Here is a 13,851-nt window from a genome sequence, read left to right as displayed (position 1 = left end):
TTACGACAAATAGTCGAGAAAGCATGGGAATATAACAAAGATCTGTATTTAAGTTTTGTCGATTTGGAAAAGGCATATGACAAGGTGCCAAGAGAGAAGCTATTCAATACGCTGCAGTTATATGGTGTCAATGGGGCATTATATCAAGCAATACTTAGTCTTTATTTGAGTTGTGAGTCAGCAGTTAGAATTGAAGGAAGTACAGGAAGATGGTTTAATGTTAAATCTGGTGTGAGACAAGGATGTACATTATCCCCTCTGTTATTCATTATCTATATGGATCACATTATGAAGGAATGTGGTATTAAACCTGATATCAAAATTGGAGATGTTAATGTCAGCTCTTTGCTTTATGCGGATGATGTTATACTTCTAAATAAATCCGCTACAAGTCTGCAAAGATTCTCTGATTAAATTGAATAGCTGTTGTAATAGATATGGTATGAAGGTCAGCAATAAAAAGACAAAGACAATGAAAATAGGCAGAATCATTGAAAATGTCAACTGTGTTGTGAATGGAGAACCTGTGGAACAAGTAAAACATTTCAGCTACTTAGGCACAATTTTTACTGAAGATGGTAAACTAAATATAGAAATAGACAACAGAATCAGCAAAGCTGGTATGGTGGGAAGTCAATGGAATAAATTCATATGGAATAAGAAAGAAATTAGTCGGAACACTAAATTAGCTGTATACAAGACTGTGTTCAAGCCAATTTTAACTTATGGATCTGAGAGCTGGGTCAGAAGTAAAACACTTGACCAAAGACTAGAGACCGCAGATATGAGAGTCCTGAGAAAGATTAGAGGCGTGAACAGATGGCATCAATGGCAATATCATATTAAAAATGAGGATATTAGGAAAGAACTTGACATTGTCAGCATCCAGGAATGCGTTAGCAGAGGTAATCTCAGATGGTATGGTCACTTAAATAGAATGGGAGAGGAAAGATTAGCAAAACAAGTGTTCTCTGCCAGGTTGGCAGGAAAACGACCCAGAGGAAGACCAAGATATAGATGGATTGATACGGTACAAAGTGCCTTAGACGATAGAAATATAAGATCTGATAATGTTGGAGTCTTGACAAGTAACAGACTGATTTGGAGGAAAATTGTAGATAGGAAGTTGGTAATGATGTAATTTTTCATGTAGTACTGTCATATCCTGTACACCCCTTGAGGGTACATGGCAGGAATTTGATGATGATGATGATGATGATGGAATCAAATGATTACAACTCCAATCAAATCCTACAGATACTCTTGACTCTTATGTTCCAACACCTACAGTTTCTTCAACAGTCCGCAGAGTTTCTATTCCATACATTCCAGGAATTTCAGAACCTATAGGTAGAATTCCGAAAAATATCATCAATTGATTCCAGCATATATTCCTATTCGCAAGGTATTTGGCATTTACCAAATACCTTGCGAATGCGATGTCTCTTATTTTGAACAAACTTGCCGTTCTTTGGAAAAAAGAATAAAAGAACATCAATATTATATTGATTATAACAAACCTCTGAAGTCTGGTCTGGCGCAGCACAGTATTGACTCTACGCATAGTGTCCAGTGGGATAAATCAGTTCTCCTCCATAGATGCAGATTCAAATATGAATGCTTATTCAAAGAAAGTTGTGAAACTATCTTACACCGACCGAATTTAAATAGAAATGACTGTATCTCTCTCAAAGATCTGGGAGACTTTTATCTTATGTAAAAAACCATTTATCTTAATAGATTAAATTTGTTATTTCTATTATTTCCTAGCACGCGGTAACAATTGCATTTTAATAGGCGATCCACCGAACGTTTTGCTTGTATTCCATTCCTATTACTGTTACAGACACTGAAGATGTACTATTACTTTTAGTATGAAATATCTGTCCTTTTACTAATTAAAGACATCACTGTGGGTTTTACATGTTACTTTATTATTTAATTACTATGCCACAGGTTCTACTAAAAATCAGACAGTATGATATTATTTTCCAAGTACTGGGGGCGGAGAAAAAAGTATAAATATGAACAACTATAGTAAACACCACTAGAAAGAAATGATATGCTGCTTGAGACTTGAAACTAGAAAAGCACTTGGAAAACAGCAAGAAAGGAAACACATGAAGAAGTAGGGGAAAGAACAAAAAAACAGAAATTGACAAAATGGGATGGGTGTTATATGGCAATGTTTCTAGATAGTGGCATGGTTGTTAAGCAGTTACTGAGACACTAGTTCTTTGAGATTTCTCAAAGTCTAAGTGCCATTTTCAGCATGGTAGTTACAAAGTATCTTCCATATCATCAAAATTAAATGGTTCAGAATGCATCAAACTTAACTAAATACCATGTTGAATGGAACCAAAGAATTCTTTATATAATAACAGCAATTCACTTGAAAACGCTGCTATCTCTTAAGTTGATATTACATGGAAAACAGCTACTGTAGAATATTCCTCTACTCTGAATAACACTTTCAGTATTGCTACTATTTAAAAATACACTTCAGATGCAATTATAATCCTTGATGGCTATTTCTTACTGGATATTTTATTAAAAAAAGTCATGAAACTTATTATTTCAGAAACATTTAATGCTGAATGTTCAAGACACTTTCTTACCTCTACAAAGTGTACAGTGCAGCCTGTAATCCTAGCTCCCATTTCTAAAACTTGTCGATGAGCATGCATTCCTTTAAATGCTGGAAGAAGAGCTGGGTGGATGTTAAGAAGGCGTCCTGCCCACATCTTTACAAATTCAGCTGTAATTTTGAATAATCTATTATTGCAAATAGCTTTCATAACCATAAAAACTGAAACGTATATGTCAAAATGAAAATCATACAGCAAATTTAAAATACGCTAAATGTACTGCATTTAAATATCAGTATTTACATTTTAGGCTAATTTTAGTTATTTCTGTAACATTATTGCAATAAACTTAATAAACCAAAACATGAATTTTTTACAACACTTTAAATTTTTTCAAGCTATTATTTATCACTTTAACAGTAGCATCATTAGAGATAACACAATCAAAGAATAATTAAGTCAAGTATATAATTATGCTAGGAATGTAAAGTGATCTCTCTTCCTCTCTCTCTCTTTCAAAATAAAATAAATGAATAAAATAAATAAATAATAGAAGGAGTAGCTATAGTATTCAACATCTAAATATGAAGATAATCTTCTTGAATGGCAAGCAATACCAAGTAGTGATGTGGGCAAATATCAGAACAGGGAAGTGCATAGTGAGACATTTCTGCTTTTGGTCCCACACAAGATTCTACTAAGAAAGAAATGGATTAATTTTTCGAGGCATTAGAAAAGGCAGCCCACCCAACGAAAAAAGTTGGTCCTTGTTGGAGATCTAAACACTAGAGGAGGAAATGATTACCAGACATATAGATATGTTTTGGGAAAATTTGAAGAAAAGAGTAAAACTAATAATAATGATAAACAACTGCTGGATTTCTGTTCAGGACATGGACTTGTTATTACTAACTCCATGTTCCAACAAAAAGAAATGCACAAATTCACATGGAAAAAAAATGCAAGAAATAAACAAAGTCTCATTATATGTTATTGGTGATAGCACTATTTTCATGCTGGCTCAAGATATAAGAGTATACAGAGGTTTGAAATTGGAAATGATCATTTATTTTTGAGTAGAATAAAATTGAATATCATATTGAAAAGAAGTGTGTATAATAAAGCTTTAAAATGAATAAATATTGAGTAGCTTTCAGAGATGAACTATAGACTCAAATAAACAAACATTATTCAGGAAAAAATTAAATAGTTTGAAAAGCAGAACCAAATCTTAGAGATTTAATGGCAGACTCCAACTACATAGTAAAGGGATGCTGGGCAGCTGCTGCTCTCATGTTAATAGGTGCACCTGAAAGCAAAGGATGATAATCAAATTATAATCAAATACAAGCAAGCTCATAACCATCTACAATTCCCAGTAGTGTACAAAATCACGTGCAACTGCAGGAAGCAATACTATGGCCAAACTGAAAAATCCATCCTCCTACATCTGGAAGAACACAAAAGAGACATTGCCTACAAAAGAACTAGAGCAAGTGCCCTGTCAAGCCATGTACTGTTTTCAGTAAACACAAATGATGAAGGCCGTCAACATGAGATAAATGGACAACAACCTCAAACCTTCATATATGCCGTGGCAAGGTAGAGCAATGCATAGTCGAGTCTAAGGAAATTGTTATGGACCCTCATCACATAAATAATAACCTTAGCTATAATCTACTGGACTCTTTCAGCTCTGCTATCCAATATTGGCACATGCGTGAAATCAGATGCACGCAGCTACTTAACAATAGAACTTCAACACGGACTGTAGCTACAATTCAAAGCTAATTGAATTTTATAATAGTCGTTTTATAGTGATACAATGTTTCTTATAGTGTTCACTTGCTTTCTATGTTCCCACGCCTGAAGAAGTCGGACAATCCGATGAAACATGTTGCGTTTTGAATAAATTTAATTGTTATTCTAGTCTCGGTTATAGTCAGTCAGTATATATAAATATGAACTCGTAGACAGGCTTATATGTTGGTTATGCATTATTAAAACACTTAAGGAATAGAACAACGTAGTTAAGGATATAAATTAAATTAAACTTTAATAAATATTTTCCGATATTTCGGCAACGTCACGTTGCCATCTTCTAAAGGAACTTACAAAAAAGTTACGTGCACGTAGGCACTACAACACAGAAACTGGGAATGAAGAGATGAAGCTATTGTTCTCCTAACAGTCCTGAGGGTGCCCTCTAGCGGGCTAAGTAGGTGTTCTTGGCCGTTGGGCTGAAGGTCTGCTGATGTAGGCCTCCCAAATTTGGGGCAGTCGCATACAACCGAATTTGTTGAGGTTTGGAGAATTTCTTAGGGCTGAGGCTGATTCCATAAAGAGTCTTTCAAATTTGTATTTGCTACGGTGTATCAATGTAGCTTTCTTCCACCGTATTCTGTGGCGTGTATCCAGAGCATGGTCCACAAGCCCAGAGTGACTGTATTTGTGAAAGCGGATGTAGTCCTTGTGTTCCGAAATTCTGATATTCGCTGTCCTGCCTGTTTGGCCAAAGTAAGACAGTTTACAACTGCAAGGGATCTGGTAAACACCAGGTAGGTCTAGGGGAAGTGGTTGGTCTTTAGTGGAGCGGATAAGGGATGCCAATTTTCTGTAAGGTTTGTAACAGGAGGTCAGGTCAAGTTTTTTTAAGATTTTGGTAATCTTTTCCGAGGTGCCTCGGATGTAGGGAATGGTGATGGATTTAGAGTAATCCTTGTTGTGTGTGTGTGTGGGGGGGGTTCTGTGGTTTGTAGGTTCTAATATTTTTTTTTTTTTGGATTTTTTTGGGGGGGTAGCCATTGGCTGAGAAAGTGTTGAGGATGTAATTTAGTTCAGTGTTTAGGGCCAAGTCGTTTGAACAGATTAGTTTAGCCCTGTTGTATAGTGTTTTCACCACTCCATATTGTTGTGAGGGGGGGGGGGGGGGGGAATTGTTGGTGAATGTATCTGCCTGTATGGGTGGGTTTTCTGTAAACTGAGAAAACCAAGGATCCATTAGGCTGGTTGGTGACTAGTGTGTCTAGGAGAGGGAGGCTGTTGTTTTCCTCTTTTTCCAGAGTGAATTTGATTCTGGGGTGTTGGTTGTTTGTGTTAAGAAGGAGAGAAGTGTTTCAGAGCCATGTGGCCAAATAGCGAACACATCATCAACGTAACGAAGCCATATGGTTGGTTTTTGTGGGGCAGAGGCTAAGGCTTTTTCTTCAAAGGTCTCCATAAAGAAATTGGCCAAGGGTGGGGAGAGTGGTGAACCCATGGCTGTCCCCTCTATTTGTTTGTAGAATTTTCCCTGCCAAACGAAATAGCCTGAGTTCATTGTGAACCGAAATAAGGCTCAGATATCGGGAGAAAATTTAGCTTGGATTAGCTCTAAAGTTTCCTTGAGTGGGACATTTGTAAATAAAGAGGACACATCAAAGCTGACCATTATGTCAGTATGTTGGAGTGTAAGATTTTCTATGCTGGCTTTGAAATGGGGTGAGTTTTTTATGTGTGATGGTGTGTTGCCAGTATAGTGTGTGAGCTCTTTGGCCAAATGTTTAGCTAATTTGTATGTGGGGGAATCAATGCCATCCACTATGGGACGTAATGGCACATTTTCTTTGTGTATTTTTGGGAGTCCGTAAATACAGGGGGGTATAGAGTTAAACAGCTTTAATCTGTTGGTAACTTCTACAGGCCAAGAAGTGACTCGCTTAAGGAGCCTGTGAAGTTTTCTAATTTGAGAGTTGGTGGGATTGTAATTGATAGGGAGGTAAGTGGCCCAGTCTAATAGAAGAGCATTCAGCTTACCTGTGTAGTCCTTTTGGTTAAGTACTGCAGTTGCATTTCCCTTATCCGCTTTGGTGATAACTAATTCTTTATTATTCTTCATTTCCTGTAGAGCTTTATATTCCTTGTTTGATATGTTGGTTTTTGGTGGTCTTGCTTTGGAAAGGACACAGGCTACATCCAGTCTTACACTGTTGGCGACTTGATGTGGAAGGTGGCGGATTCCACGCTCGATCTGGATCATAATATCCTCACTAGGTATTTTATTGGGAGCAATGGCGAAGTTGTGTCCACATGACAGCGCATTGAGGGCTTCAGGGTGACTGAAGAAAGGTTGATTACCGTGTTGGTAGCAGGTTTTGGAAAGACGGTAGAGTTCTTTTTTAATTTTTCGAACTTTTTCATCTGTCGGTCTCGTATTTTTTTAAATTCTTTTTCGGCAGCGGTACATGAGACGTCATGTAAAATCGACTAAAGTTCGTGGTTCAAAGTGCGCGAAAGCTCGTCTTCGACGGCACGAATAGCTTCGTTAATGTCCGCTAAAAGCGACCGCATGGCGGTGATTTGTTCGCGTAGCAACGCGTAGCTAGCGCGGTTATATATTCGGAGAGCTTTTTGTGACACAAACCAGTGCTTAAATTTTACACAGTTCGGGATTACTTTATTATCCCGGCAGCGTTTCAGGAACGCTAGACTTATGATTTAATTGTCTAGACAGCTTCAATTTCAATTTACCGTATTGGCGGGCCTTCCGTGCGATTGTATCTCCGTGGATGATGTTGATTCTCATAGACAGGCTTATACGTTGTTTATGCATTATTAAAACACCTAAGGAATAGAACAACATAGTTAAGGATATAAATTAAATTAAACTTTAATAAATATTTTCCGATATTTCGGCAACGTCGCATTGCCATCTTCTAAAGGAACTTACAAAAAAGTTACGTGCACGTAGGCACTAAGGCACTAGACTTAGGAGAACAATAGCTTCATCTCTTCATTCCCAGTTTCTGTGTTGTAGTGCCTACGTGCACATAACTTTTTTGTAAGTTCCTTTAGAAGATGGCAACGTGACATTGCCGAAATATCGGAAAATATTTATTAAAGTTTAATTTAATTTATATCCTTAACTACGTTGTTCTATTCTTTAAGTGTTTTAATAAGAAATATGAACATATCCAAGTACCAAGTTAATACTACAAATTGCTATATATATATATATATATATATGTTAAAGATACCAAGCTATTTTAAACCTGGTTTTACTCCATTTCCCAAGTAAGCAAACAGACAAACAAGTCAAGTTTGTGCCTGCAAGTGTTGCAAGTCTAGCTGATCCTGCACGTAGTGCAAGACCAAGGCAACTCATGGTAAAAGTAGAATAAGCTCTGATCACTAATCTTAATATTTACCCTTAATGCAAAGCACATCTCTGGAGAAGATGTATGATGCTTTGTATTAAAGGCAAGGGGTCACTACCCAGACTAGTTTCGACCTTTATTGAGGTCTCATCAGTGGGAGCCAGGTTAGGTTAGTGATCAGAGCTTATTCTAGAAATACCAAGATTTTAGTAATACAGAGCTTATAAGTATTTTACCATAATAAGTTACCATAAGGTGTTTTAACCTTATTAAATAAAAATCTCAGGAGGAGATATAAATATAGAAAGTATTTTACCTTGGGCATAATAAATGTTAAAGATACCAAGCTATTTTAAACCTGGTTTTACTCCATTTCCCATTTTCCAGGTTTAAAATAGCTTGGTATCTTTAACATTTATTATACCCAAGGTAAAATACTTTCTATATATATATACTGTATATGATCATGAAATTTCTGACATGTACTCTCAGGGAGTATACAGGGTGTTCGGGATAAATTTGACAGTTTTGTAAGGAAAAAGAAAATCTTCTTTGTATCTATTAAATTTAATGAATTGACAAAAAAACATTACAGGCAGAGTTAATTACAATACTATCAACAAGATTTACTCAAAATAACCACCATTAGCATCGATCACAGCTTCAATTCTGCTTCGGAACCTCGAACAAGCTGATGCTACAGTCTCCCTGGGAAGGGCCGCAAAAACTGTTTTAATTTTATCCATTAACTGGGCTTTTGTATTACTGGAAGTGCGATTGGTGTCTTTTTCAACTGCGCCCCATACAAAATAATCCATGGGGTTAAGGTCTGGGGAGTTTGGAGGCCAAACATTTGGACTGGTGAAGTCGTAGAAATTTTCAGACAACCATTTTTGACTTTTCCCAGAGGTGTGGCAAGGGGCCGAATCCTGCTGCCATACATATGGCCTACCATTGGCTACCCTTGTTATCCAGGGCTTGACTACAGTTAGCAACTCCACGAACAAAGCCCGAATTCCAATGCTAGGGTTCTTCAACACCTGTTCCTGCAGATTTGCGAGGAATTCTGCTGTACGAACGCAATCAGATCGTCTGCTAGGGATCTTTCTTCTTGCTACATCCTCGTAGTCACCATTGCAAGTCTCTAGTTCATGCCTGATTGTTTTTACTGTATTCAGGGAGCATTGGGCAGCAGTCGTAATATCCTTATTTTGATGGCGGGCACGAATCATCATGATACAAGTTATTCTCTTCCATGATTCAGGTGGGTTCCAGCTATCCATCCTTTCTGACATCTTGTATATGAATGAAGAAGGGTCCAAACTTTTAAATGAAGAGAAGTGTGTGTTAATACATGTAACTTACGGAAAAATATAATTAATTATAAATATGTCAAATTTATCCCGAACACCCTGTATGTCAGTACTACATGAAAAAGTTATATCATTATGAACTTCCTATAGACAGTTTTCTTCAAACTAATCTGAATTAATCCTAATTAGAATTAGGATGAAACATTGCATTTTTTAATTAAGATAACTGTTAATATCTTATTCGGGTTTTCTGCCTTATAAACTCTTATCAATTAATTAATATAATACAAAAATTTCAATTTTCTAACTAAAAATATAATAAATATTAATTTTCCAGATACCTACTTACCTACCTATCCATCCTCTTTGTGTCCTGTGGAATATAAGGCTAAGATCCATCTTTTCCATACCATAGGTTTCAGCATAGTGTCTTGATAGACTTTGGCAAAGGTTTTGACCCCTTTCTTGCAGAAATGCAACTTGGTTATCCCCTCACACATCATCCCCCCCACCAAGTCATCACTGATGTGGAGGTGATGACCTCTCTGAATCCTGGGTGCTATGGTGTGTGCTGTTCGATCATCCAGGGCATATATACCCAATCATTTTGGAGGTTAAACAGCTCTTCACTGGTGAAATTATTCTCATCTGTGAAGAGGATATCTCTATGCCTGTTGTTCATGTACTACCAGAGAAATGCCTTTGATTTTATCACCTTCTGCCGCATGAGTTGTGGTGTTAGGAAGTGTCTGGTAGAACAACAATAGGATCTTGCTCCCAGGTCATCAGTCAGTACATGTGACATCATTTTTTGCAAAACATTGATCTCTCACGACATCACTTTCTGTGTTCTCACAGATTAGGGCAAAGGCATGTCTTCACAGCCCTCACAAGCTGTTGGATCCTAATGCAGCATGGGCGACCTGTTTTTTTTGGTGGTCAGATACGTCTTCTATATCATTATAATAGTTAATAGTCCGATATACAAACATCCTACTGATCTTGTGTGTTTTTAGCATGCTGAAAATAACAGTTGGCTGCATTCAAACCTTGTGAAATGCTATTACAGCTATATAGTTCTCATAATCTCCCCCACTGCATGTTAACCACTACGGTAGGCAACTCTTTCTCTACTGATAAAAACGCAAATGTTGCTGTGCACAGTGCTACTAATGAAACCAGGTTTGCACAATTCTGTGGGCAGAGCAAGGGTGTGCGGAAGTTTTTTTTGTATATGACTGACGCTAAGGAAAAGAATAGGCACGTACATAAATAGATTAGCTACAGATAAATAAATATCCAGTGTTTACAGTTGTTGTGGTATTATAGGTAGTGCAATGAATTTCATGTCATCCTATAAACCAGTTATGTATTGTATGCATTTATGAAGAGATTTGGTTAAAAGAAGGGGAGGATTTGTGAATAAAAAAATATAGGGAATAATCCCCCCCCCACACACACCATTACTCCACCACTGCACACACAATATAAAGTAAAAGTTTTACTGTAGCAGAAAATACAATAAAATACCCTAAAAACGTATTTCAAAATAATGGATAAGAAAATTTTTTTTCTAAAAATTTTGATGTCATTACATCTGTTTCTTCTCTCTTATAATCCTGAGAAAGAAAAGACTTTAGTTTTCAGTTTCAAAAACAAGATCAGCAAGGCATATCTTGTTTTTGGAAATCACTTAAAGTAAAAAGGTGAAATAGGAAGTTATTAAGTTTTATGCAAAATGCATTTTTAAACTTGGTGATGTATCCAGAGACTTTATCTGAGACCGAAAAAATATGAGAAATATTATTATTATTATTATTACAGGAAGTCAGGAACTCATCACAGGAGACCACATATCTCACACACTATGCCATACCTTCTCTTGAATTCATTCATGTTATCTGCACTTAAAGCACTAAAGGAAAGCCATTCCAGTCACACATATCCATACGACTGTACAAGAGACAAATCTAGCTCTCATTCCTTTTTTGACTGTATTGATTATCAACTTACAATGGATGCCCTCTTGTCCTCTCACCATCCTCCATGAAATGGAAAAATTCCATTTATTGGTGTCCTGTGTAATCCTTTCAAAGTTTGTTGATCTAAATCATATCATCCCATTTTCTCTTGTCTGCCCTCCACAAATTCTCGATCTCTCAAAAGATTTTAGTTTTTTGAGAGATTGAGAATATCTCCTCATATTCTACATTCCACAGTCCACACTATATTACAGGATTTTGAATTTCCGTAAATAATATAAAAAGGTATCTAATTATTTTTATTATAGGAACAATGACTGTGGTTTTCTCTATAATGTTTGATAACTAAACTAGAAGAAATTAAGAACACATACCAGCCATTACATAAAAAGGATATTCAGTACCAGGATATAAAAACTAATTGCAAGTTCAAAGAATTGATTGATAATTACTTACACATTCTCAAAGCAATATTTCATTAATGTAACAGTTGTATAAAATATAGCTCACAGCAGTTTAAGATAGTGCAATTCTATATTACTAGAGTTAAGGAAGAGAAACACTGATGTACAATAACTGCCTTTAACGTGTGGACAGGCTTATGTGTTCGTCGAACATGTTGTTTATTATTTTAACAGTATAATAGAACACAGAAACTAAGTAAATAATTAATTTATTAACTTGATGCTGATATTTCGCTGGTGTTATAACCAGCATCTTCAGAGCACAAAAACACTGTTTGTCACAATATGGACAACTTCTCAACAATATGGCATATTAAAAACACTAACCCATAGAGCGAGAGCAATCTGTTCCAATGAAAAGGCTCTTACTGCTGAACTGACTCACTTACGCCACACCTTCTTGGCCAACGGCTACAATCCACATAAAATAAACTAAATACTAAACACTCCTAAGAAACCCCTCCCACCATCCACCACAGAGAACTACAACAAAACAGTCACCATCCCTTACATTAAAGGCACATCCGAAAAGATCTCAAGAATTCTCAATAAACATAAACTACGCACTACATTCAGACCATGTAGCAAATTAGCCACCCACATCCGCTCACCCAAGGACAGCATTCCTCCTTTATCACATCCAGGAGTCTACCAAGTACCCTGCTCATGCAATCAAGCCTACTACAGTCAAACAGGAAGAACTGTGAACATCCGCATCAGCGAACATAAAAGATACGTCCGGAATTATCATTATGGGAAGTCGGACCTAGCAGACCATGCTCTGGATACCCCTGCACACAGGATCAACTGGAAAAACACAAAAGTACTACACAGAAACCCGTATAAATCTGAGAGATTGTTCTTAGAGGCGACAGAAGCCCTAAAACACACTCCAAATCTCAGCAAATATGGCTGTATTAACTTGCCGAAGATCTGGGAGACAGTCATATTAAGAAAAAACTAGCACTTTTCTAGGACTCTAGTAATATATAATAGCTTTTTTTTTTTTTTTTTTTTTTTTTTTTTTTTCAGATAGAGGGTGCCAAAATCAGGACTCTAGTCTTTGTGTTGCTGCTACAATTTTGTTTAAGTACACCATGTTGTTTTAGTCTTGTGTATTGTGACAAACAGTGTTTTTGTGCTCTGAAGATGCTGGTTATAACACCAGCGAAATATCAGCATCAAGTTAATAATTAATTATTTACTTAGTTTCTGTGTTCTATTATACCGTTAAAATAATAAACAACAATAACTGCCTTTGTTTTCTTTTGATGTTTTTGTAGATAACACACCATGTTAATGGTGTGTTATCTACAAATTATTATTTCTGTTTTATAATCATAAAACAGAAATACTGTTAGCTATTTGTATATATCTGGCATAGAAACTAAATCATTTATGAAATAAATGATATATTTAAAAAGAAATGTTATATAAATATATTTATAAACTCAAAAACCCAAAATAAGAAAAAAAAACATTCATTTTGATGTATTTCCCCCATGAAGACAGCTCATAAATATTTTAAAGCAAACATTTTATTGAAAAAACTTGAAACTGGCATGCCAATATATACTGATAAATATGAAAAAATATATCCATCAGATGTGGAAATGACATGTTGCAAAATCAAGCAATCTCCTAGCAGACACTGCATAAACACAGCTCAGCATGAATGTGCTAAACTTTTTAACTCACAGTAACTAGCTTAACAAAGAACTTCAGCTTGAAAATAAAATGTAGTTCTATGTTTAATCAGTATGCTGTTTGACAATCTTAAGAGATTTGTGTTATTTCTTAAATTCTTAATTAAATAATGTCAAAATCCATGGTTCTTAATTAGTTTAATGACTTCAATTTTTGCTTCATTATTTCATTCTTCTTTTTCAGGACTTTGGGTCAAATTCAACAAAGCCTGTAAATATTAGCACAAGATATGGAAATGGTTATTTTCTGTTAACAACAGTTTGTATTGATAACATTCTTATCAATAACTAATTCCCCTAACACATTTTCATTCTCAAAAGAGAGAAAGGCAGCTGGAAATCTGTGCAGCCATTCTCCATCCTTAGCCATCATTTGACCTTCACTACTGATGAAAGACAAGTGATGGCTTCATCCGTACTGCCACTTTTTTTTTTTTTTGGCAATTTCTTTGGGCCTACAGGTAACATTTTAAAAATAATTGATACATTTGTTCTTCTCCAAGCTTCTCTTCCACAATTTTTCTTAGCTATTTCTCAAGAATATATGCATACCTGGAACACTCAGTAAAGAAATTTTACTCTTTTTTATTTATTTATTTATTTTTTTTTTTATAGATTAATACAATGAGCATTCTACTTTAATTAACTGAAACTAGACCCTCT

General features: G+C 35.8%; 1 protein-coding gene across 2 annotated transcripts in view; it reads right to left on the bottom strand.

Moving 5' to 3' along the window:
- Gart (trifunctional purine biosynthetic protein adenosine-3 Gart) overlaps window positions 1-13,851 on the bottom strand; it is a 270,858-nt gene that overhangs the window by 18,967 nt on the left and 238,040 nt on the right. For both annotated transcript variants that reach the window (XM_090408017.1, XM_090408026.1), the window contains exon 20: window positions 2,619-2,758. In XM_090408017.1, the coding sequence (XP_090264143.1) occupies window positions 2,619-2,758 (140 nt within the window). The remainder of the gene's footprint in view (window positions 1-2,618; window positions 2,759-13,851) is intronic.

The sequence above is a fragment of the Typopeltis vanoorti genome, chromosome 2 (assembly GCF_054136105.1).
Source record: "Typopeltis vanoorti isolate ZY-2024b chromosome 2, IOZ_Tvanoo_1.0, whole genome shotgun sequence".
NCBI classification, from domain to species: Eukaryota; Metazoa; Arthropoda; class Arachnida; order Uropygi; family Thelyphonidae; genus Typopeltis; species Typopeltis vanoorti.
This window is presented reverse-complemented; position numbering and strand designations above follow the sequence as displayed.